Source organism: Pongo abelii, chromosome 18 (assembly GCF_028885655.2).
Source record: "Pongo abelii isolate AG06213 chromosome 18, NHGRI_mPonAbe1-v2.0_pri, whole genome shotgun sequence".
Lineage (NCBI taxonomy): Eukaryota > Metazoa > Chordata > Mammalia > Primates > Hominidae > Pongo > Pongo abelii.
Genome location: NC_072003.2, coordinates 33,498,833 through 33,526,657, shown reverse-complemented (window position 1 = coordinate 33,526,657; position 27,825 = coordinate 33,498,833). Strand labels below are relative to the sequence as shown.

The window sequence follows — 27,825 nt, the reverse complement described above, 5'->3', positions numbered from 1 at the left end:
TCTCTGAATAGACCAATAACAGGCTCTGAAATTGTGGCAATAATTAATAGCTTACCAACCAAAAAATGTCCAGGACCAGATGGATTCACAGCCGAATTCTACCAGAGGTACAAGGAGGAGCTGGTACCATTCCTTCTGAAACTATTCCAATCAATAGAAAAAGAGGGAATCCTCCCTAACTCATTTTATGAGGCCAGCATCATCCTGAGACCAAAGCCTGGCAGACACACAACAAAAAAAGAGAATTTTAGACCAATATCCTTGATAAACATTGATCCAAAAATCCTCAATAGAATACTGGCAAACCGAATCCAGCAGCACATCAAAAAGCTTATCCACCATGATCAAGTGGGCTTCATCCCTGGGATGCAAGGCTGGTTCAACATACGAAAATCAATAAACGTAATCCAGCATATAAACAGAACCAAAGACAAAAACCACATGATTATCTCAATAGATGCAGAAAAGGCCTTTGACAAAATTCAACAACCCTTCATGCTAAAAACTCTCAATAAATTAGGTACTGATGGGACGTATCTCAAAATAATAAGAGCTATCTATGACAAACCCACAGCCAATATCATACTGAATGGACAAAAACTGGAAGCATTCCCTTTGAAAACTGGCACAAGACAGGGATGCCCTCTCTCACCACTCCTATTCAACATAGTGTTGGAAGTTCTCAACAGGGTAATCAGGCAGCAGAAGGGAATAAAGTGCATTCAATTAGGAAAAGAGGAAGTCAAATTGTCCCTGTTTGCAGATGACATGATTGTATTTTAGAAAACCCCATTGTCTCAGCCCAAAATCTCCTTAAGCTGATAAGCAACTTCAGCAAAGTCTCAGGATACAAAATCAATGTGCAAAAATCTCAAGCATTCCTATACACCAATAACAGACAAACAGAGAGCCAAATCATGAGTGAACTCCCATTCACAATTGCTTCAAAGAGAATAAAATACCTAGGAATCCAACCTATAAGGGATGGGAAGGACCTCTTCAAGGAGAACTACAAACCACTGCTCAATGAAATAAAAGAGGATACAAACAAATGGAAGGACATTCCATGCTCATGGGTAGGAAGAATCAATATCGTGAAAATGGCCATACTGCTCAAGCTAATTTATAGATTCAATGCCATCCCCAACAAGCTATCAATGACTTTCTTCACAGAATTGGAAAAAACTACTTTAAAGTTCATATGGAACCAAAAAAGAGCCCGCATCGCCAAGTCAATCCTAAGCCAAAAGAACAAAGCTAGAGGCATCACGCTACCTGACTTCAAACTATACTACCAGGCTACAGTAACCAAAACAGCATGGTACTGCTCTTTTCTTTTTTTTCTTTTGTGACACAGCTTTTAATCTCACTTGCATTTATGTGTGTTTTTCAGACAACAATTAATAATTATATTGAAAATGTAGCAGCAATTGTCTTGAAGGATGTTCACATATTATTGGACACTAACACTAACTACATTGGACTGACTTGTGTAAACTCTCTGTTAAACATGATTTAAAAGCCATTAAGAGTACTTTGCGGCCAGACATGGCGGCTCATGACTGTAATCCCAGCACTTTGGGATGCTGAGATGGGCAGATCACAAGGTCAGTAGTTTGAGACCAGACTGGCCAACATGGTGAAACCCCATCTCTACTAAAAATACAAAAATTAGCTGGGCATGGTGGTGCACGCCTATAATCCCAGCTACTCAGGAGGCTGAGGCAAAAGAATCTCTTGCCCAGGAGGCAGAGGTTGCAGTAAGCCAAGATCATGCCACTGTACTCCAGCATGGGCAACAGGGCAAAATTCTCCATCTCAAAAAGAAAAAAAAGAGTACCTTGCCTTAGCACTCTTAAAAATGCTAATAGACATTGCCATTAGCTGTGAAGCTTTGAGTTTTATATGTCTGCACTGATATTCTTATCAAAAATTTCTACATTAGCTTCAAATATTCAGTTTAAAACTCAAACTTTGAGATTTTTGTAGCTTTTAGTTGGTTAATTTTGAAAATTTAATATGTTGTTGGAAGTTTTAAATTATCATCATTATTTTACAAAATGATGGAGGAGGAGCTAAAATTCCTTGTTAAGAGAATTATGAAGCATCAAAAAAATTCCTCATTAGGACACAAGGAAAAAGGATGGCCTGCTAAATCATTCAAAAACGCTTTTTGGTACCTTGGATTAATCATATAATAGCTATAGCAAGAAATAGATACCATGAACAGACCAATAACAAGCAGCGAGATCGAATCAGAAGGAGCCCAGGACCAGCAGGTTTCACAGCTGAATTTTAACAGACGTTCAAAGAGTTGGTACTAATGCTATGATGCTATTCCAAAACATAGAGAAAGAGGTAATCCTCCCTAAATCATTCTATAAAGCCAGTATCACACTAATATCAAAACCAGAAAAGGACATAACAAAAAAAAAGAAAACTACAGAACAGTATCCCTGATGAATATAGAAGCAAAAATCCTTAACAAAATACTAGCTAACCAAATCCAACGGTACATCAAAGAGATAATACATCATGATCAAGTCTATTTCATCCCAAGGACTCAGGAGTGGTTTAATATACGCAAGTCAATAAATGTGATACATCACATAAACAGAATTAAAGAAGAAAACTACATAATCATCTCAACAGATGCAGAGCAAGCATTTGATAAAATCCAGCATCCTTTTATGATAAAAAAAAAGGCTTTCAATAAATTAGACATAGAAGGGGCTTATCTCAAAATAATAAAAGCCATATCTGACAAACGCACAGCCAACTTCATATTGAAGGGGGAAAAGTTGAAAGCATTCTCACTAAGAACTGGAACAAGACAAGAATGCCCACTTTCAGCACTTGTATTCAACACAGTACTGAAAGTCCCAGCCAAATCAATCAGGCAAGAGAAAGAAATAAAGGAGTCCAAATTGGAAAAGAGGAAGTCAAACTAGAGCTGTTTGCCAACGATATGATCGTTTACCTAGAAAATCCTAAAGGCTCATCCAAAAGATTCCTAGATCTGATAAACAATTTCAGTAGTCTCAGGTTACAAAATCAATGTATGCAAATCAGTAGCACTGCTATACACCAACAACGACAAAGCTGAGAATCAAATCAAGAACTCAATCCCTTTTATAACAGCTACAAAAATAAAATAAAACGCCTAGGAATATAGTTAACCAAGGAGGTGAAGCTCCCTACAAGGAAAACTACAAAACACTGCTGAAATAAATTATAGATGACACAAACAAATGGAAATATATCCCATGCTCATGGATAGGAAGAATCAATATTCTGAAAATGACCATACTGCCCAATCTACAGATTCAATGCAATTCCCATCAAAATACCAACATCATTTTTCACATAACTAGAATAAAACAATCCTAAAACTCATATGGAACAAAAAAAAAAAGAGCCCAAATAGCCAAAGCAATACTAAGCAAAAAGAACAAATCTGGAGGCATCACAGTACCAGACTTCAAATTATACTACAAGGCTATAGTTACCAAAACAGCATGGTACTCATATAAAAATAGGCACTTAGACCCATGGAACAAAATAAAGAACCCAGAAATAAAACCAAATACTTACAGTCAACTGATCTTTTACAAAGCATACAAAAACATAAATTGGGAAAAGGACACCCTATTCAGTAAATGGTGCTGGGAAAACAGGCAAATCACACGTGGAAGAATGAAACCAGATTCCCTTTTCTCAACTTATACAAAAATCAACTCAAGATGGATCAAAGACTGAAATCTAAGACCTGAAACCATAACAATTCTACAAGATAACATTGGAAAAACTCTTCTGGACATTGGCCTAGGCAAAGAATTCATGACCAAGACCCCAAAAGCAAATGCAACAAAACCAATAAATGGGACCTAATTAAACCAAAAAGCTTCTGCACAGCAAAAGAAATAATCATCAGAGCAAACAGACAACCCACAGAATACAAGAAAATATTTGCCAACTATGCATCTGACAAAGGACTACTATCCAGAATCTACAAGAAACTCAAACAAATCGGCAAGGAAAAAACAAATAATTCCATCAAAAAGTGGGCAAAGGATATGAATAGACAATTCTCAAAAGAAGATATACAAATGGCCAATAAATATATGAAAAAAATGCTCAACATCACTAATCATCAAGTAAATGCAAATTAAAACCACAATAAAATACCACCTTACTCCTGCAAGAATGGCCATAACTAAAAAGTCAAAAAACAATAGATCTGGCATGGATGTGATGAAAAGGGGACACTTTTACACTGCTGGTGGGAATGTAAATTAGCACAACCTCTATGGAAAACAGTATGGAGATTCCTTAAATAACTAACAGTAGATCTACCATTTGATTCAGTAATCCCACTACTGGGTATCTACCCAAAGGAAAAGAAGTCATTATATGAAAAAGATACATGAACATGCATGTTTATAGCAGCACAATTCACAATTGCAAAGATATGGAACCAATCTGTGGTACCCGTCGACCAATGAGTGGATAAAAAAAGTTATATATATATGTGTGTGTATATATACATATACATATGTGTGTGTATATATATATATATATATATATACACACACACCACAGAGTCCTACCCAGCCATAAAAAGGAACAAAATAATGTATTTTGCAGCAACTTGGATAGAACTGGAGGCCATTACTGAAGTAACACAGGAATGGAAAACTAAATATATGTTTTCATTTATAAGTGGGAACTAAACTATAAGGATGCAAAGACAAGAGTGATATAACAGACTTTGAGGACTTGGGGAAGGGGAGTCTGGGAGGAGGTAAGAGACAAAAGACTATATATTTGGTACAGTGTATGCTGCTTTGATGACAGGTGCACTAAAATCTCAGAATTCACCACTATAGAATTCATTCATGTAACCAAAAAGCATTTGTACCCCAAAAGCTACTGAAAATTTTTTAAAAATCATATAATGATTATAGTCCACTCAGTACTTGCTTAAATTTTAGATAATAACTATAGGCCATTCAGTACTTTCTTAAATTTTAGAAAAGCTATATAAATTACTGGTACATAACTTAAAGACTGCTTTGGCTGGGTGCAGTGGCTCACATCTGTAATCCTAACACTTTGAGAGGCCGAGGCAGGAGGATGGCTTAAGGCCAGAAGACCAGCCTGGCCAACATAGTGAGACTTCATCTCTACAAAAAATTGAAAAATTAGCCAAGTGTGGGGGTGCACACCTATAGTCTCAGCTACTTGGGTGGCTGAGAAGGGAGAATTGCTTGAGCCTGGGTGTCAAGACTGCAGTGAGCCATGATCTCGTCACTGCACTCCAGCCTGGGCAACAGAGGGAGACCCTGTCTCAAAAAAATAAAAAGAAAGAGAAAGAGAAAGAAACAGAGAGAAAGAAAGAAGGAATGAAGGAAGGAAAGAAAGAATGAAAGAGAAAGAAAGAAAGAAAGAGAGAGAGAGAGAGAAAGAAAGAAAGAAAGAAAGAGAGAAAGAAAGAAAGAAAGAAAGGAAAGAAAGAAAAGAAAGGGAGAGAGAGAGAAAGAAAGAAAGAAAGAAAGGAAAGAAAGAAAAGAAAGGGAGAGAGAGAGAAAGAAAGAAAAAAGAAAAAGAAAGAAAGAAGGAAAAAGAAAGAAAGAAAAGAAAAGAAAGAAAAAAAGAAAAGATTGTTCTTCCTTTGGCTAATTAAGTAATGCCTTCACAGCACTAGATTGCACGGTGCACTTACTGGATAAACTCAATAGTGCCTCTAGTTGGGTTGATTGAGGATGTCTGAAAAGCACTCACAGAGCCCGATGCCTGCTATTGCACAACAGATGAGCCTTTTCCTTTCTACACTGAGAATTTTCTTCTGTTTTTAGTGTGGTTTATTTTTGGCTCAGAAATAGTTGCTATGATGAAAATATTCCTTTGTTAGAAAAGACAGTAGCTACAACATCATTTTGAAAGAACCATGAGCATGAGCTATTTTTAAAAGCCAAAAGAAGTGGTTTATTTATTTGTCAGGGTTAATTCTTGATTATGTTAACACTGTTTTATGATAAGGTGACTTTTTTAGATTAAAGTCAAAGAGGTTCTATATTTTTATCATTACAGATCATAGTTACAACATAGTGAGTTCTGCATACTGATTCATGTAGTGAAACCTTAAATAAGTTAGTAAGAAAAGCAATAGTTTTCTGAAGCCATGATATGGGTGATACACAGTTCATACTCAAATTATAATAAAACTCTTCATATTTGTGAATTATAGAACACTACTTTTTATAAAGCCATATTTTTAGGGAAATTTAGGAGTGATATAGAACTGGTAAATTAGTAAAATAAGTTTCACTGGATTTTTGTACATAATCATCTCTAGTACTCTGGAAATTGAGGATTCATTGTGCCGCGATCAACTTCAAATATTTTTTAGTTCCAAATATATGAGCTAATAAGCCTTGCTTTTACAAGTATGTGCCAAATTGGGCAACATCAATGGATTTTCTAAAACTAATATGTGTCTTTCATTTAATGTTATTTGACTCTAATAAAATGCAGGATTATATATATAAATGACAAAGTTATAGTACTTAAAATAGTATGGTACTAGCATAAAGATAGACATATAGACAAATGGAACAGAATACAGAGCCCAGAAATAAACCCATCCATATGGGTCCAACTGATTCTCCTAAATAATGCCAAGAATACACAATGGGTAAAGGATACTCTCTTAGACAAATGGTATTGGGAAACTGGATATACAAATGCAAGAGAATGCAACTTGACTCTTATACCATACACAAAAATCAATTCAAAATGAATTAAAGACTTCAATGAAAAAGTAAAACATCTAGAATAAAACTCAGGGGAGAAGCTATAAAGATGGTGGTTTGAGCAATGAGTTTATGGCTATGACACCAAAAGTACAGGTGACAAAAATAACCAAGCCTGACTGCATCAAACCAAGTGAGACTTCTACACAGCAAAGGCAAGAATAAGCAGAGTAAAATATAACCTACAGAATGGGAGAGAGTATTTGCAAACCATGTATCTGATAAGGCGTTAATCTCCAAAATATATAGTGAACTTATACAACTCAATAGCAAAAAATCTAACAACTTTTCTCTTTTTTTGAGACAAGATCTCCGTCTGTCTCCCAGGCTGGAGTGCAGTGGCACAATCTCGGCTCACTGCAACCTCCGCCTCACGGGTTCAAGTGATTCTCCCGTCTCAGCTTCTGGAATAGCTGGGATTACAGGCATGCACCACCACAGCCCGGCTAATTTTTGTATTTTTAGTAGAGATGAAGTTTCACCCTGTTGGCCAGGCTGGTCTTGAACTCCCAGCCTCAGGTGATATGCCCGCCTCGGCTTCCCAAAGTGCTGGGATTACAGGCATGAGCTGCTGCGCCCGGCCTTAATAACCTGATTTAAAAATAAGCTTAAGGGCTTGAAGAGACATTTTTTTCAGACACAAAAATGCCCAATACATACATGAAAAGATGCTCAGCATCACTAATCATCAGGGAAATGCAAATCAAAGCCACAATGAAATATCACTTGCACACCTGCTAGCTTGGCTATTGTCAAAAAAACAAAAGACACGTGTTCGTAAACACATGGAAAAATCAGAACCTTTGCACACTGTTGGCGAGAATGCAAAATGGTGCAGCTCCTAGGGAAAACAGTATGGAAGTTCCTCAAAAAATTAGAAATAGAACTACCATATGATTTAATAATCCCACTTCTGGTTATTTATCCAGAGGAACTGGGATTATGATCTTAAAGAGATATGAACATGCCCATGTTCATTGCAGCACTATTCACAATAGCCAGGATGTGAAAACAACCTAAATGCCTATCAACAGATGAGGGATTTTTCCTTCCCTCTCTACCAGGAAATGATGGATTTTTTTAAATGTGGTATATACATACAGTGGGATATTATTCAGCCTTAAAAAAGAAAGACATCAGCCTGGGCAACATAGGGAGACCCCATCTCTACAAAAAATAAAAATAAATTAGACAGGCATGGTGGCATGGGCCCACAGTCCCAGCTACTCAGGAGACTGAGGTGGGAGGGTCGCTTGAGCCCAGGAGGTTAAGGCTTCCGGAAGCCATGTTTGCACCACTGCCCTCCAGCCTGTGTGACAGAACAAGACTTTGTCAAAAAAAAAGAAGAAGAAGGAGGAGGAGGAGGAGGAGAGGAGGAGGAGGAGGAGGAGGGTGAGGAGGAAGGGGGGGGAGGAGGAGGAGGAGGAGAAGAAGAAGAAAGATATTCTTTCATTTGTGACAACATGGATGAACCTGGAGGACATTATTCTAAGTGAAATAAGCCAGTCACCAAAGGTTGAATATGGTGTGGTTTCACTTATATGAGTTATGTAAAATAGCCAAACTGGCGGGGTGTGGTGGCTCACACCTTTAATCCCAGCACTTTGGGAGGCCAAGGCAGGTGGATCACTTGAGCCCGGAAGCTCAAGACCAGCCTGGACAACATGGCAAAACCCAGTCTCTACAAAAAATACAAAAATTAGCCAGGCATGGTGGTGCAGGCTTGTAATCCCAGCCACTTGGGAGGCTGAGAGAGGAGAATTGCTTGAACCCAGGAGGTAGAGGTTGCAGTGAGCCGAGATTGTGCCACTGCACTCCAGCCTGGGCGACAGACTGAAACTTTGTCTCAAAAACTAAAAAAAAATAAAATAGCCAAACTCATTGAAGCAAAGAATATAATGGTGGCTGCCAGAGGCTGGAGAACAATGAGGAGTTGCTAATCAATGGGTATACATTTTCAATATGCAAGATGAAGTTCAAGAGGTCCGCTGTACAACACTGCACCAATAGATGACAGTATTACATTGTACATTTTAAAATCTGTTAAAAGGATAGGTCTCATGTTAAGTGCTCTTACCACAATAAAAAAATTCTTAAACATAAAGAAAGAAAAATGTAAGGCTGGTAAAAACCCAGAGACCAGAGGCCAGAAGACTAGATGGTCTCAGGTGGCTATGGTGGGAAAGAATATGACACAGGGAAGATGGAACCAGACTGTGAGGGTCCCTCCAGACAGTGGGCTCCACCTGGCAGAAGACAGAAAGCCAACTTACAGAGGAAAACAGTTGTCAGGGCCAGAATATAAGGTGACAAGTCATCAGGATAGGCTCCATGCTTTGCAAAACCCAGTGCAAAAAAATGTAGGACCCCTTGTTGAAAAATTACTAAGAATTGAAGACGGCAATAGCAGAGCATTAAGCCAAGCACAGGGCCCTTCTGAGAGAGGGGCGCGTGTGACTGCACAATTCCACATCTGTGAAGTGTGCAATCCCGTAAGGTGGCCAACCGCATAGGTTTCCCAGGATGTGGAATTTCAGTGCTAAATCTGGGACAGAGCTAGGAAAACTAGAGCTCTTGGTCACCTTACCAGGACCGAGATTCAGAAGAAAGGAATGCCTGCATCCCAATACTGCTAGCTTGCCATTTGCCATCGCTGGGCCTGGATCTACTCATCTGTAAAGTGGGGGTGATGAGGCTATCATGCACTTTCTATTGCTGTAGAAATAATCAATCTGGAACTAAGAGTCTTTGAGATTTCTGTGAAGTGTGTGTGTGTGTGCACGTGCGCGCATGCATGTGCAAGTCTGACTCTGTCACTCTGGCTGCAGTGAGTACCCAGGCTCAAGCAATCCTCCAGCCTCAGCCTCCACCAGAGTAGCTGGGACCATGGGTGTGTGCCACCACACCTGGCTAATTTTTTTTTTTTTTTTTTTTTTGGAGAGATGGGTTCTCACTATGTTGCCCTGACTGGTCTTGAACTCCTGGGCTTAAACAATCCTCCCAACTCAGCCTTCCAAAGTGCTGGGATTACAGGCGTGAGCCACCAGGCCCAGCCACATGTTATCATTTTTGAAGGTTCTGAAAGGAGTACTGTGAGAACTTATCTGGCAGCTGTGGGCACACTGAATTAGAAGGAGAAAGATCAACAAAGAGGCTGCTGTCATGACAAGGACAGTGACCAGGTCTCACCTGGCTATGGGAGGGGCTGATGCCAAATCCTGAGGTTCCATGAAACAGGTAAACAGCACCCCGGTTGTCCTCCTCTCCTGGGGCCCCAATGGCCACGTCCGTCAGCTTGTCCCCATTCACGTCCCCCAGCACTGTTAGGGCTGCCCCAAAGCGGCCCCAGGGTTGGCCCTGCTCCCCGTAGAGAACAGCATCACACTGCCACCGAGCCCTCTGCTAAACACAAACAGTATCAGGCCCCAGCCCAAGTGACCCCTCCACCCACACCGGGCCCCACCCAGCCCAGGTCCCATCTCCACTCACCCCCCTGGGCAAGGGGCACACGGACACCTGGCCCCCTCGGGTCTGCTCGTAGTAATGGGGGGCCCCGATGAGGACCAGGTCGGTGCTGCCGTTGCTGTCCACGTCCACGGAGCAGAGGGAGGCCCCGAAGTAGGCGCCGATCTGAAAGAGACAGGACCATAATCACACACCTCTTCCCACCTAAAGCAGATGTGGGGGTTTTCTCTCTCTGAAGAAAAGTTATGCCTGCTGGGGGAATCCCTCTGGAGCAGATGTGATCTTCTATATGGTTCATGATAAATTATCATTGAATGTGCTGCCAGATGAAGGAACCTATATAATAGGCCTGGCAGAATGGTTTCTGCCTGTAATCCCAGCTACTCGGGGGGCTGAAGTGGGAGGATCCCTTGAGCCAAGGAGTTTAAGGCTGCAGTGAGCTTTGTCACCACTGCACTCCAGCCTGTGCAACAGAGCAAGACTCCAATCTCTAAGTGTATATATTTTTTTAAATAATTTAAAAGATAAAAAATAAAGAAGCCTATAGTAGAGTCAGTAGGCAGTGAGTGAGGATTTACCCCAGATGGTATTTCTGGGAGATTATTAAGGCAGCAAAGAAGGATTTGGGTTGGAAAATACAGATAGAAAATTCTAGAAGAGAAGACAGAATACCACCCTTTCAATATATTGGGAATCTTTAGGGAGGTAAAAAGTCAAAGTTGGCACTCTAATAAGGCTAATAACTGGTTTAGATTTAAAATAACTTTGTTATTTGTTATTTGAATATTTGTTGTGATATTAAGAAATATCTTCAAGGTCAATATGTAGAATTCATCCATAAAATTCACCAATTTAATCACCCATTCATTTATTCATTTATTCATTCATTCAACAAACAAGTGTTTCTTATTGCTAAGCACACGGCTGGGTAGTAGAGACACAGTGCCTTTCAGGGCCCTCAGTGCAGCCAGGTGGAGGGGAGGAGAGTAATTGATGGATTAACAGGGAGATGTGTATAGCAATTTCAAACTGGGACAAGTTCTAGGAAGGGAATGTGCAGGGGACATAATGCCACGGCTCTGCAACATGATTTCTGCCTCATACACCATTGAGGGAAGACTCATTGATAACTCATACAGGCATTTAAGCTTTATCCTAAAGTCAACAGAATTTGGTTGTTTTTTAGGTCAGATTTATTGGGGAAGAGTTTACATACAATAAAATTCAGCCTTTTAGTACATAGTTTTATGAGTTTTGACAAACATATAAAGTCATATAACCGGCCAGATGCAGTGGCTCATGCCTGTAATCCCAGCACTTTGGGAGGCCAGGGCGGGTGGATCACCTGAGGTCAGGAGTTCGAGACCAGCCTGGAAATCATGGTGAAACCCCATCTCTACTAAAAATACAAAAATTAGCTGGGCGTGGTGGCAAGGGCCAGCTACTTGGGAGGCTGAGGCAGGAGAATCACTTGAACCCAGGAGGTGGAGGTTGCAGTGAGCTGAGATCATGCCACTGCACTCCAGCCTGGGCGACAGAGCAAGACTCTGTTGCAAAAACAATAAATAAAGTCATATAACCAACACCACAGCCAAAAAAGAAAATAGTTTCATCATCCCCAAAATATTCCCTCATGCCCCATCATAGTCTATCTCTCCCCTCCAACTACCAACATCTGGCAACCACTCAACTGTTTTCTGCCCTTATTGGCTTTTCTGCAATGTCATATAAATGGAATTATATTGTATGTGGCCTTTTTAATTCGGCTTCTTTCACCTACAATAATGCTTTTAAGATTCATCTGTGTTGTCGCACGTATTAGTAATTTGCTCTCTTTTATTGCTGATTAGTATTCCCATTGTATGGGTGTGCCACAGTTGGTTTATCCATTCCTTAGTTGAAGGACATTTTGGATTTTTTTCTAAGGGGTGATTATTAATAGAGCGACCAGAAACGTTTGCATACAGGTTTTCATGTGGACATCTGTTTTCATTTCTCTTAAGTAAAGGCTTAGGAGGCCGGGCGCAGTGGCTCACGCCTGTAATTCCAGCACTTTGGGAGGCTGATCACGAGGTCAGGAGTTCGACATCCTGGCTAATACGGTGAAACTCTGTCTCTACTAAATATAGAAAAATTAGCCAGGCCTGGTGGCTGGCGCCTGTAGTCCCAGCTACTCGGAAGGCTGAGGCAGGAGAATGGCGTGAACCCAGTAGGCGGAGCTTGCAGTGAGCCGAGATCGCGCCACTGCACCCCAGCCTGGGCAACAGAGTGAGACTCCGTCTCAAAAAAAAAAAAAAAAAAAAAAAAGGCTTAGGAGTGGAATTTCTGGTATGGTAACTGTATGTTAAACTTTTTAAGAAATTGCTTATTTTGAACTAATTTTTACATGGCATAAGGTATGAATGGAGGTTTATTTTTATTTTTTTACTATGAATGTCCAAATGTTCCAGAATCATTGGGTGAAAAACTCTTAAACTTTATCTTTGCACCTTTAATGCAAATTAACTGGTAAAGTGTGACATTAATGTAAAATGTGTGGGGAGGAGAAGTTAAAGGGTCAAGTTTTCGTATGTGGTCAAAGTTGTTATTAGCTTGGCATAGACTGTTATAACTATAAGATGTTTTATGTAAGCTTCATGGTATCCACGAAGAAAAGAAAAACTGTGGTAGATACACCAAACATAGAAAAAGGAATCAAAACATATCACTACAAAAAAAAAATCAAATAACAAAGGAAGACAGCAAGAGAGGAAGAATGGAACAAAGGAATTATAAAGCAGTCAGAAATCAATAAACAAAATAGCAATAATAGTCCCTACCTGCCAATCATTACTTTATATGTAAATGGATTAGATTCGCCAGTCAAAAGACATAGAGTGGCTGAATGGATTTTTTAAAATCCAACTATATGCTGCCTATAAGAAACTCAATTTAGATTTAAGATCACACATAGGCTGAAAGTGGAAGGATGGAAAAATATATTCCATGCAAATGATAACCAAGGGAGATCAGGGAGGACTATGCTTATATCAGAAAAAACAGACCTTATGTTAAAACTTCCACAAGAGACAAAGAAAGTCATCATATAATGATAAATAAGTCAATTAACCAAGAGAATGTAACAATTGTGAATATATATGCACCCAACATCAGGGCACCTAAATACATAAAGCAAATATTACCAGAACTAAAGGGAGAAGTAGGCAGCAATACAATAATAGTATTACCATTATTATATTCTAATAATAGTAGGGAACTTCAATATCCCACTTTCAACAATAGTTAGATCATCCAGACAGAAAATCAACAAGGAAACAGCAGACTTGGATAATACTATAGACCAGATGGATCTAACAGACATGTACAGAACTTTCCATTCAATAGCGGCAGAATACACAGTATTTTCAAGCACATGTGGAACATTTTCTAAGTAGATCATATGTTAGGCCACAAAACAAGTCTTAAGAAATTCAAGATTTAAATCATATCAAGTATTGGCCAGGCACAGCGGCTCACACCTGTAATCCCAGCACTCTGGGAGGCCAAGGTGGACAGATCACTTGAGGTCAGGTGTTCAAGACCAGCCTGACCAATGTGGTGAAACCCCATCTCTACTAAAAATACAAAAATTAGCCAGACTTGGTGGCGGCCACCTGTAATCCCAGCTATTCAGAAGGCTGAGGCAGGAGAATTGCTTGAACCCGGGAGGCAGAGGTTGCAGTGAACCAAGACTAAGCCACTGCACTCCAGCCTGGGTGACAGAGCAAGACTCCATCTCAAATAAATAAATAAATAAATAAATAAATAAATAAATAAATCATATCAAGTATTTTTTCTGACCCAATGGTTATGACACTAGAAATCAACAAGAGGAAAATTTAAAAAGTCAAAAACAGGTGAAAATTAAACAACACATTACCGAACATCCAGTGGGTCAAAGAAGAAATCAAAAGAGAAATCAAAAAAATCTTAAGAAAAATGATGATGAAAACACAACATACCAAAACTTATTGGGTGCAGAAAAAGCAGATTTAAGAGGGAATTTCATAGAGTTAAACACCTACATTAAAAATCACCTAAATATTGATTGATCATTTCTAGTGGTATGGAAATTTTTTCTTTTATTCTTATAATATGTTTGTGTTTTCTGATTTCTACATGATGTTGCATTCCATTTATAATAAAAATAAAAACACAACTTTAATTTTGATAGGAAGGAAGGAGGGAAGGAAGGAAGGAAGAAAGGGAGGAGAGAAGGAAGAAAGGAAGGAAGGAAAGAAACAACCTAACTTTACACATCAAGAAAATAGAAAAAGAAAAGAAAAAAAGCTAAGCTCAAAGTCAGCATGAGAAATAAAATGATAAAGATCAAACCAGAAATAAATCAAATAGAGGCTAGAAAAACAATAGAAAATGTCAATAAAACTAAGAGTTGCTTTTTTATCTATTTTTATAAAGGTGGAGTCTCACTATGTTGCCCAGGCTGGTCTCAAACTTCTGGGTTCAAACGATCCCCCCACCTCAGCCTCCAAAGAGCTGGGATTACAGGTGTGAGCCACCACACCCAGCCAGAGTTGCTTTTTTAAAAAGATAAATGAAATTGACAAACCTTTAGCTAAACTAAAGAAAAAAAACTCAAGTAAATAAAATCAGAAATGAAAGAGGAGGCGTTACAACTGATGCCACCAAAATACAAAGGATCATGGGAGATAACTATGAACATTTAATGCCAAAAAATTAGATACACTGGAAGAAATGGATAAAATCCTAGAAAAATACAACCTACCAGGACTGAGTCAAGAAGAAATTTAAAAATCTGAAAAGACCAGTAATAAGTAAGGAGATTGAACCAGTAATCCAAAACCTCCCAACAAAGAAAAGCCCAGGACCCGATGTTTCATAGGTGAATGCAAACATTTAAATAATTAATGTTGCCAGGCGCAGTGGCTCATGCCTGTAATCCCAGCACTTTGGGAGGCCAAGGTGGGTGGATCACTTAAGGTCAGAAGTTTGAGACCAGCCTGGCCAACATGGTGAAACACTGTCTCTACTAAAAATACAAAAATTAGTCGGGTGTGGTGGTGAGCACCTGTAATACCAGTTACTTGGGAGGCTGAGGCAGGAGAATCACTTGAACCCAGGAGGCAGAGGTTGCAGTGAGCCGAGATTGTGCCATTGCACTCCAGCCTGGGCGACAAGAGCAAAACTCCATCTCAAAAAAAAAAAATGAATTAATGTCAATCCTTTTCAAACTCATGTAAAAAAAACTGAAGAGCAAGGAACACTTCCAAATTTATTTTGAGTCCAGCATTACCCTGATACCAAAGCCAGACAAAAATTCTACAAGATATAATTATAGGTCAATATCGCTGATAAACATAGATGCACAAGTCTTCAACAAAATACTAGCAAACTGAATTTAATAGCACATTAAAAAGATAATAACCAGCCAGGTGTGGTGGCTCACACCTGTAATCCCAGCACTTTGGGAGGCTGAGATGGGTGGATCATGAGGTCAGGAGATCAAGACCATCCTGGCTAACATGGTGAAACCCCATCTCTACTAAAAATACAAAAAAAAAAAAATTAGCAGGGCGTGGTGGTGGGCGCCTATAGTCTCAGCTACTCAGGAGGCTGAGGCAGGAGAATGGCATGAACCTGGGAGGTGGAGCTTGCAGTGAGCCGAGATAATGCCACTGCACTCCAGCCTGGGCGACAGAGTGAGACTCTGTTAAAAAAAAAAAAAAAAAAAAAAGGTAAAAAGATAATAACCATGATCAAGTGTGATTTATCCCTGGGATGCAAGATGCAAGGATGAGTCCACATATGCAAATCAATTAATGTGACATATCAGATTAACAGAATGAAGGACTAAAACCACATGATCATCTCAATATACGCAAAAAAAAAGCATTTGACAAAATTCAACATTCTTTTATAATAAAAACTCTCAATAAATTCGCTACAGAAGGAATGTACCTCAATATGATAAAGGCCATATATGACAAGCCCACAACAAACATTATACTCAATGGTGAAAAATTGAAAGCTTTACCACTAAAATGAGGAAAAAGGCAAGGATGCCCACTCTCACTACTTCTATGTAACATAGTACCGGAAGTCCTGGTCACAGCAATTAGGCAAGAAAAATAAATGAAAGAGACCCAAATCAGATATAAAAAAGGAAATTTGTCTCTGTTTACACTTAAAATGATACAAATATAAGAACATATATATATATATATATATATATATTTTAAAAACCCTAAAGACTCCACCAAAAAATAACTACTAGAACTAATGAATAAATTCAGTAAAGTTACGGGTTACAAAATCAGTGTAAAAAATCAATAGTGCTTCTATACACTAACAATGAACTATCTGAAAAAGAAATCAAGAAACAATCTCATTTACAATAGCATCAAAAAAAATACCTAAGAGTAAATTTAACCAGACAGGTGAAAAACATTTACACTGAAACTATAAAACATTGATTAAGGAAGTTAAGACAAAAATAAATGGAAAGATATGCTATGTTCATGGATTGGAGTATTAATGCAATCTTCTGATTCAGTACAATCCTTATCAAAATCCCAATGACTTTTTTTTTTACAAAAATAGAAAAAAATACTAAAATTTATATAGAACCACAAAAGTCCCCAAATAGCCAAAGCAATCCTCAAGAAAAAAATACTAGAGGCATCATAATTCCTGATCTCAAAACATACCGTGTCAAGAAAGCTCTAGTAATCATAACAGCAAGGTGGTGGCATAAAAACAGACACATCAACCAATGGAACAGAACAGGGAGGCTAGAAATAAAACTATGCATTTATGGTCAATTGATCTTCAATAAAGGTGCCAAGAATATGCAAAGGAGAAAGGACATTCTCTTCAACAAATGGTGTGGGGAGAACTCGATATTCATATTCAAAAGGATTAAATTAGGCCTTTATCCCAAACCATACACAAAATCAACTTAAAATGGATTAAAAACTTAAACACAAGACCTGAAACTGTAAAACTACTAGAAGAAAACAAAGGGAAAAGCTTCTTGACAATTAAGCTTCTGAGCAATGATTTTTTGGATATGACCCCAAAAGCACAGGCAACAAAAGCAAACCAGACAAATGGGGTGGCATCAAACTAAAAAGTGTCAGCTTAACAAAAAAAGAAAATGTCAGGCCAATATTCTTGATGAACACTAATGCAAAAATCCTCAACACAATACCTGCAAAACAAATCCAGCAGCACATCAAAAATCTAATCCACCATGATCAGGTAGGCTTCATCCCGGGCTGCAAAGTTGGTTCAACACATGCAAATCAATAAATATGATTCATCACATAAACAAAACTAAAGACAAAAACCACATGATTATCTCAATAGATGAAGAAAAGGCTTTAATAAAATCAACACCCCTTTATGTTAAAAATTCTCAATAAACTAGGTATTGAAGGAACATACCTCAAAATAATAAGAGCCATCTACAACAAACCCACAGCCAACATCATACTGGATGGGCAAAAGCATTCCCCTTGAAAGCCAGCACAAAACAAGGATGCCTTTGCTCACTAATCCTATTAAACATAGTATTGGAAGTTCTAGCCAGAGCAATCAGGCAAAAGAAAGAAAAAAGGGCATACAAATAGGAAGAAAGGAAGTCAAAAAGTCAAACTATCCCTGTTTGCAGACAACATGATTCTATATTTAGAAAACCCCATAGTCTTGGCCGAGGAGTTCCTTCAGCTGATAAATAACTTCAACAAAGTTTCAGGATACGAAATCAATGTACAAAAATCACCAGCACTCCTATACACCAACAAGAGCTGGGAGCCAAATCAGGAAGGCAATCCTATTCACGATTGCCACAAAAAGAATAAAACAACTAGGAATACAGCTAACCAGGGAGGTGAAAGATCTGTACAGTGAGAATTATAAAACACTGTTCAAAGAAATCAGAGATGACACCAAAAAAACGGTAAAACATCTCATGCTCATGGATAGGAAGAATAAATATCATTAAAATGGACACACTTCCCAAAGCAATTTATAGATTCAGTGCTATTACTATTAAGCTACCAATGACATTCTTCACAGAACTAGGAAAAACTATTTTAAAATTCATATGGAATCAAAAAAGAACCTGAATAACCAAGGCAATCCTAAGCAAAAAGAACACAGAAGGAGGCATCACGTTACCTGACTTCAAACTATACTACAGGGCTACAGTAACCAAAACAGCATGGTACTGGTACAAAAACAGGCACATAGACCAATGGAACAGAATAGAGAGCCCAGAAATAAGGCCATACACCTATGACCATCTGATCTTCGACAAAAATAAGCAATGGGGAAAAGAATTCCTATTCAACAAATGGTGCTAGGATAACTGGCTAGCCATCTGCAGAAGATTGAAGCCGGACCCCTTCCTTACACCATATACAAAAATCAACTCAAGATAGACTAAAGACTTAAAGGTAAAACCCAAAACTATAAGAACCCTGGAAGACAACCTAGGCAACACCATCCTAGACACAGGAATAGGCAAAGATTTCCTGACAAAGACACCAAAAGCAATCTCAACAAAAGCAAAAATTGACAAATGGGATCTAATTAAATGCAAGAGCTTCTGCACAGCAAAAGAAACTATCGAGAGTAAACAGACAACCTACAGAATGAAAGAAAATATTCACAAACTATGCATCCAACAAAGGTCTAATATCCAACATCTACAGGGAACTTAAACAAATTTACAAGAGAAAAACAACCCCATTAAAAGGTGGGAAAAGGAAATGAACAGACACTTTTCGAAAGAAGACATACATGCAGCCAACAAGCATATAAAAAAAGCTCAATATCATTATCATTATCTCACACCAGTTAGAATGGCTATTAGTAAAAGTTAAAAAATAGATGCTGGTGAGGTTGTGGAGAAAAGGGAACACTTATACTGTTGGTGGGAGTGGTAAATCAGTTCAACCACTTGGGGAAAGCAGTATGGCAACTCCTCAAAGAGCTAAAAGCAGAACTACCATTCAACCCAGCAATCCCATTACTGGGGATATACCCAGAGGAATATATATCATCCTACCATAAAGACACATGCACATGAATATTTATTGCAGTACTAGTTGCAATAGCAAAACATGGAATCAACCTGAATGCCCACCAATAACAAATAGGATTTTTAAAAATGTGGTACATATACACCATGGAATACTATGCAGCCATAAAAAATAGTAAGATCATGTCTTTTGTGGGAACATGGATGGAGCTGGAGGCCATTATCCTTAGCAAACTAACACAGGAACAGAAAAACAAATACTGCATGTTCTCACTTATTAGTGGGAGCTAAGCAATAAAGAACTTATGAACACAAAGAAGGAAACAACAGACACTGGGGTCTACTTGAGGGTGGAGGTTGGGAGGAGGCAGGAGCAGAAAAAATAACCATTGGGTACTAGGCTTAATACCTGGGTGATGAAATACTCTGTACAACAAACTCCCATGACACGAGTTTACTTATATAACAAACTTTCATGTGTACCCTCAAACCTAAAGTAAAAGTTAAAAAATAATAAAATATCAATCTAATTTTTTAAAATTAAATAAATAAATAAAAAGTGACAGCTACTTAATGGTATGTATCAAGATTCTTTTCAAAATTATTTTGGATACTCTACTTTTTTATTTTTTATATAAATTTTAGAATTGGCTAAATTCTGCAAAATATACTTCCAGGATTTTTACTTTTTTATGAATACATAATAATTGCACATATTTATAGGGAATATGTGATATTTTGATACAAGCATACAATGTGTGATAATCAAATCAGGGTAACTGGGATATCCATTGCCTCAAGTATTTATCATTTCTTTTGCTGGGAACATTCCAATTCCATTCCTGTAGTTATTTTGAAATACACAATAAATTATTGTTAACTATAGTCACCCTACTGTGCTACCAAACACTAGGTCTTATTTTTCCTAACTGTATTTTTGTACCCATTAACCATCCCCTCTTTACCCCATCCTCCTTGCTACCCTTCCCAGTCTCTAGTAACCCATCATTCTACTCTCTACCTCCATGAGATCCATTTTTTTTTAGCTCCTACACATGAATGAGAACATGCAATATTTGTTTTTCTGTGCCCGGGTTGTTTTACTTAACATAATGTCCTCTAGTTCCAATCCTGTTATTGCAAATCACAAGATTCATTCATCTTATGGCTGAATAATATTCCTTTGTGTATCAGAAAAATGCAAATGAAAACCACAATGAGATATCATCTCATTCCAGTTAAAAGGGCTTTTATCGAAAAGACAAACAATGATGGATGCTGGCAAAGATGCAGAGAAAGAGGAACCCTCATGCACTGTTAGTGGGAATGTAAATTAGTAAAGCCACTATAGAGAACAATATGGAGGCTCCTCAAGGAAACTAAAAATGGAACTACCATATGATCCAGCAATCCCAGTGCTGGGTATATTGCCAAAGGAAAGGAAATCAGTATACTGAAAAGATAACTGCACTCCCATGTTTATCGCAGCACTATTCACAATAGCCAAGATATAGAATCAACTTAAGTGTCTATCAACAGATGAATGGATAAAGAAAATGTGGTACATGTGCACAGTGGAATATTATCCAGGATTTTTACTGCATTGAATCTGTAGATCAACTCAGGGAGAATTGACATCTTAACAATATTGGAACTCCAATATTCGAATCCATGACCACAGTGTATCTCTCCATTTATTTAGGTCTTTTATTTCTCTCATTAGTGTTTTGCACTTTTCAGCATAAAATTATTGTACATGTTTAGTTTGATTTATACCTAAATATTTCATGGTATTTTATGCTATTGTAAATGGTACTTTTTAATTTAAATTTCCAATTGTTCAGTTATATTATAGAAATACAACTGATTTTTATACGTTGCTCTTATATCCTGAGAACTTACTGAAAAAACCTATTATCATAGCTTTTTTATAGATTCTTTGGAATTTTCCATGCAATTGTATCATCTGCAAATAGCAAGGGTTTTATTTCTTCCTTTCCTCTTTGTATTTTTTTTTCTTCTTTTTCTTGCTTTATTGCATTGGCTAGGTCAATGTTGAATAGCAATTATAAAAGTAGATATTCTCGTCTTGTTTCCAATTTTAGGTGAAAAGCATTCTCTTTCACTTTTAAGTATAATGTCTGGTAGAGATTTTTTGTAAATTCTCTTTTTCAGGTTGAGGAAGTTCCCTTTAGTTCCTAGTTGGCTGAGAGTATTTTTAATCATGAAACGATGTTGTATGTTGTCAAATTATAGTTCTATATCTGTTCAGGTGGTTACATGTTTTTTCTTCTTTAATCTGCTGTTATGGTGAATCACATTGTTTTCTTCAAAGTGGCTTTTATAATTTAGATTAAATGTATAGGCCATAAAATTTACCATTTTAAAGTATAAAGTTAACTGGGTTTTAGTACATTCACAATGTTGTGTAGTCATCACCACTATCTCCAGAACATTTCCATCTTCCCAGAAAGAAATTCTGTATCTGTTAGCAGTATTTCCAATCCCCAATCCAACCCCCAGACCCTGGAAACCACTAATTTACTTTCTGGCTTTATGGCTTTGTAAGTTTTGAATTGGAAAGTGTGAACCCTCCAACTTTGTTCCCCTTTTCTAAGATTGTTTTGGATACAAGATCAATATGTAAGAATCAGTTGTATTTCTTTCTTTTTTTTTTTTACATGGAGTTTCACACTTGTTGCCCAGGCTGGAGTGCAATGGCATGATCTCGGCTCACCATAACCTCTGCCTCCCGGATTCAAGCGATTCTCCTGCCTCAGCCTCCCAAGTAGCTGAGATTACAGGCATGTGCCACCACGCCTGGCTAATTTTGTATTTTTAGTAGCGACAGGGTTTCTCCATGTTGGTCAGGCTGATCTCAAACTCCTGACCTCAGGTGATCAACCTGCCTTGGCCTCCCAAAGTGCTAGGATTACAGGTGTGAGCCACTGGGCCCGGCCAGTTGTATTTCTATATCACTAAACAATCGGAAATTTATTTTTTTTATTATACTTTAAGTTCTAGGGTACATGTGCACAACATGTAGGTTTGTTACATATGTATACATGTGCCATGTTGGTGTGCTGCACCCATTAACTCGTCATCTACATTAGGTATATCTGCTAATGCTATCCCTCCCCCCTCCCTCCAGCCCACAACAGGCCCCGGTGTGTGATGTTCCCTACCCAGTGTCCAAGTGTTCTCATTGTTCAATTCCCACCTATGAATGAGAACATGTGGTGTTTGGTTTTCTGTGCTTGCAACAGTTTGCTCAGAATGATGGTTTCCAGCTTCATCCATGTCCCTACAAAGGACAAGAACTCATCCTTTTTTATGGCTGCATAGTATTCCATGGTGTATATGTGCCACATTTTCTTAATCCAGTCTATCATTGATGGACATTTGGGTTGGTTCCAAGTCTTTGCTATTGTGAATAGTGCTGCAATAAACATTCGTGTGCATGTGCCTTTATAGCAGCATGATTTATAATCCTTTGGGTATATACCCAGTAACGGGATGGCTGGGTCAAATGGTATTTCTAGTTCTAGATCCTTGAGGAATCGCCACGCTGTCTTCCACAATGGTTAAACTAGTTTACATTCCCACCAACAGTGTAAAAGTGTTCCTATTTCTCCACATCCTCTCCAGCACCTGTTTTTTCCTGACTTTTTAATGATCACCATTCTAACTGGTGTGAAATGGTATCTCATTGTGATTTTGATTTGCATTTCTCTGATGGCCAGTGATGATAAGCATTTTTTCATGTGTCTGTTGGCTGCATAAAAGTCTTCTTTTGAGAAGTGTCTGTTCATATCCTTCACCCACTTGTTGATGGGGTTGTTTTTTTCTTGTAAATTTGTTTGAGTTCTTTGTAGATTCTGGATATTAGCCCTTTGTCAGATGAGTAGATTGCAAAAATTTTCTCCCATTCTGTAGGTTGCCTGTTCACTCTGATGGTAGTTTCTTTTGCTTTGCAGAAGCTCCTTAGTTTAATTAGATCCCATTTGTCAATTTTGGCTTTTGTTGCCATTGCAACATGGTGTTTTAGACATGAAGTCCTTGACCATGCCTATGTCCTCAGTGGTATTGCCTAGGTTTTCTTCTAGGGTTTTTATGGTTTTAGGTCTAACATTTAAGTCTTTAATCCATCTTGAATTAATTTTTGTATAAGGTGTAAGGAAGGGATCCAGTTTCAGCTTTCTCCATATGGCTAGCCAGTTTTCCCAGCACCATTTATTAAATAGGGAATCCTTTCCCCATTTCTTGTTTTTGTCAGGTTTGTCAAAGATCAGATGGTTGTAGATGTGTGGAATTATTTCTGAGGGCTCTGTTCTGTTCCAACAATTGGAAATTTAAATTTAAAAACCAGTACAATTTACAATAGTGCCAAAGGCCATGAAATATTTAGGTATAAGTCTAATATATTGATCCCTTCTGTTTCCATATGGACTTCAGGATCAGCTTGTCCATTTCTGCAATATTGATATTTGGGATGTTGAACAAGCCCTGCATCTTTGGGATAAGCCACACCTACCCTTCTTTCCCATTTTCTCCCACCACTCCTCCCACCCCCATATACGCATATTCTGACCCTCCATTCCATTCTCTCTCCCTCCTCTTGCCCCTTGCTTCCCCACACCCCTTTTCACTTCTCTTGTGCTTCCACTTCAGGCCTTGGCTTAGCTGCCACTTCCACCAGGAAGGCTTCCATACTGCCTTTCTGTGGGTGCCCCTTCCATTTGCTCTCATAACTCCCAGACTGTCCCACTTTAAGCATCTATCACCCTTGATGGTAATGTGCGTGTACTTGTGTGGGGTGTGGGAGTTGACCAGCCAGCCTTCCTCATGTGGTCCTGACCACACACCCAAAACAGAGAAGTGGCATCCAATCCACACTTGACTTCCCGTAATTCCTCTACACTTTTTTCCCCACCCCATCCCTTATACATGTCAGGCATTGACACCATCAATGGCCAGTATGTGTTTAGAGAGACCACGTGAAGAATTTGACTATTGGCAAAGAATTATGACAAGCTGTTCAGGTATCAGGAGAAACTGGTTTCATCTCCATACAATGCATTAATTACAAGTCAAAGAGAACCACTGACAAAAATTTTAAAAACACACAGAACTACAGGCAGACACGAAAAATGAAGTACCTGGGAACACAGCTAACCAAGGAGGTAAAAGGTCTCTACAAAGAGAAATACACTGTTGAAAGAAATCAGAGACGACACAAATAAGCGGAAAGTATTCCATGCTCATGGATTGGAAGAATCAATATTGTTAAAATGGCCACACTGCTCAAAGCAATTTGCAGATTCAATGCTATTTGTATCAAACTACCAATGCCATTGTTCACAGATAGAAAAAAACTATTCTAAAATTAATATGGAACAAAAAAAGAGCCTAAGTAGCCAAAGCAATCCTAAGCAAAAATAACAAAGCTGGAGGCATCACACTATCCGAATATGAGGCTATAGTAACCAAAACAGTATGTTACTGGTAGAAAAACAGATACATAGACCAATGGAATAGAACAGAGAGCCCAGAAATAAAGCCACCCACCTATAACCACCTGATCTTCAATAAAGACTATGAAGCAAGCAAGGGGAAAGAACTCCCTATTCAATAAATAGTATGGAGATAATTGGCTATCCATATGCAGAAGAATGAAACTGAACCCCTTCCTTACACCTTATACAAAAATCAACTCAAGGTGTATTAAAGATTTAAATGTGATTAAAGACTTAAATCACATGGATTAAAGATTTAAATGTGAGCCCTCAAACTATTAAAATCATAGAAGGAAAACCCAGGAAATACTTTCTCAACAGCAGCCTTGGCAAAGAAATTTGGCTAAGTCCTCAAAAGCAACTGCAACAAAAACAAAAATCAAGTGGGAACTAATTAAAGAGTTTCTGTAGAGCAAAAGAAACTATCAACAGAGTAAACAGAAAACTTACAGAATGGGAGAAAATATTTGCAAACCACATCTGACAAAGGTCGGAAATCCAGAATCTATAAGGAACTTCAACAAATCGACAAGCAAGAAACAAATAACCCCATTAAAAAGTGGGTAAAAGACATAAACAGACACTTCGCAAAGGAAGACATACAAGTAGCCAAAAAACATTTGAAAAAGAAAGTTCATTATCACTAATCACCAGAGAAATGCAAATCATAAACCGCAATGAGATACCATCTCACACCAGTCAGAATGCTATTATTAAAAAGACAATAACAGATGCTGGTGAGGCAATGAAGGAAAAGGAAGGCTTATACATTGTTGGACAGTGGGAATGTAAATTAGTCCAGCCACTGTGGAAAGCAGTTTGAAGATTTCTCAAAGAATATAAAGCAGGGCTACTATTCAGCCCAGCAATCCCATTACTGGCCACATATCCAAAAGAAAATAAGCTGTTCTACCAAAAAGATACATGCTCGTATGTTCATCACAGCACTATTCACAATAGAAATACATGGAATCAACCTAGGTGTCTATCAATGGTGGATTGGATAAGAAAATGTGGTACATATACACCATCAAATACTACGCCGCCATAAAAAAGAATGAATCACGTCCTTTGCAGCAACATGGATGCAGCTGGAGGCTATAATCCTAAGTGAATTGACACAGGAACAGAAAATCAAACACTGCATGTTCTCACTTATAAGTGGGAGCTAAACATTGCGTATACATAGACATAAAGATGGGAACAATAGATATTGCAGACTACCAGATGGAGGAGCAGGAGGTGTGGGTTGAAAAACCACCTATTGGGCCAAGCTCAGTGGCTCACCCTTGTAATCTCAGCATTTTGGGAGGCCAAGGCAGGAGGATTGCTTGAGCTCAGGAGTTCAAAACCAGCCTGGGCAGCATTGCTTGAACTCAGGTGTTCAAAACCAGCCTGGGCAACATAGTGAGACCCTGTCTCTAAAAAAAAAAAAAAAGAGAGAGAGAGAGAGAAAAGAAAAGAAAAAGAAAAAAGAAAAACCACCACAGGTACTATGCTCACTACCTGTGTGATGGGATCTGCAGCCCAAACCTCAGCAACATGCAATGTATGCATGTAACAAGCCTATACATGTACCCCGAATCTAAAAGTTGAAATTTTTTTTTTTAATTGAGATGAAGTCTCGCCCTGTCACCCAGGCTGGAGTGCAGTGGCACGATCCCAGCTCACTGCAACCTCCACCTCCCGGGTTCAAGTGATTCTTCTGCCTCAGCCTCCCAAGTAGCTGGGATTACAGGCACACGCCACCACGTTTGGCTAATTTTTTTATATATTTTTTATTTTTAGTAGAGACAAAGTTTCACCATATTGGCCAGGCTCGTCTCAAACTCCTGACCTCAGGTGATCCACCTGCCTCAGCCTTCCAAAGTGCTGGTAAGGGAGGAGACCACCCCTCATGTTGTCTTATGCCCAGTTTCTGCCTCCAAAGAAAGAGGAAGTAAAAACTAAAAAGCAGAAATGAAATCTACAGGCAGACAGCCCGGCGCCACACCCTGGGTCTGATTAAAGATCAACTCCTGACCTAACCAGTTATGTTATCTATAGATTCAAGACATGGTATGGAAAAGCATTGTGAAAATCCCTGTCCTGTTCTGTTCCGTTCTGTTTACTGGTGCATGCAGCCCTCAGTCATGTATCTCCTGCTTGCTCAATCGATCATGACCCCCTCACGTGGACCCATTTAGAGTTTTAAGCCTTTAAAAGGACAGGAATTGCTCACTCGGGGAGCTCAGTTTATGGAGATATGAGTCTTGCTGTAGCTCCTGGCTGAATAAAGCCCTTCCTTCTTTAACTCAGTGTCTGAGGGGTTTTGTCTGCAGCTTGTCCTGCTACACTGGGATTGCAGGCATGAGCCAACATGCCCTGCCTGAAATTTTTTTTTTAAAGAACTATAGGCAGAGGAGGTTCCAAGATGGCCGAATTGGAACAGCTCCAGTCTACAGCTCCAAGCATGAGCGACGCAGAAGACGAGTGATTTCTGCATTTCCAACTGAGGTACTGGGTTCATCTCACTGGGGCTTGTAGGACAGTGAGTGCAGCCCACAGAGTATGAGCCAAAGCAGGGTGGGGCATCGCCTCACCTGGGAAGTGCAAGGGGTCGGGGAATTCTCTTTCCTAGCCAAGGGAAGCCGTGACAGAGAGTATGTGGAAAATTGGGACACTCCCACCCTAATACTGCACTTTTCCAATGGTCTTAGCAAACGGCACACCAGGGGATTATATCCCACGCCTGGCTCAGAGGGTCCCACGCCCACAGAGCCTTGCTCACTGCTAGCACAGCAGTTTGAGATCAAGCTGCAAGGTGGCAGTGAGGCTGGCGGAGGGGCGTCTGCCATTGCTGAGGCTTGAGTAGGTAAACAAAGCAGCCAGGAAGTTCGAACTGGGTGGAGCCCACCGCAGCTCAAGGAAGCCTGCCTGCCTCTGTAGACTCCACCTCTGGGGGCAGGGCATAGCTGAACAA

The 27,825-nt window shown here is 39.0% G+C and overlaps 1 protein-coding gene across 1 annotated transcript in view; it reads right to left on the bottom strand.

The window, feature by feature from the left end:
• The window catches only part of ITGAM (integrin subunit alpha M), a 78,162-nt gene that overhangs the window by 25,708 nt on the left and 24,629 nt on the right, over positions 1-27,825 (bottom strand). Inside the window, exons 13-14 of the mRNA XM_024233586.2 lie at positions 10,305-10,445; positions 10,005-10,217 (exon numbers count right to left, since the gene is read on the bottom strand). Of these exons, the coding sequence (XP_024089354.1) occupies positions 10,005-10,217; positions 10,305-10,445 (354 nt within the window). The remainder of the gene's footprint in view (positions 1-10,004; positions 10,218-10,304; positions 10,446-27,825) is intronic.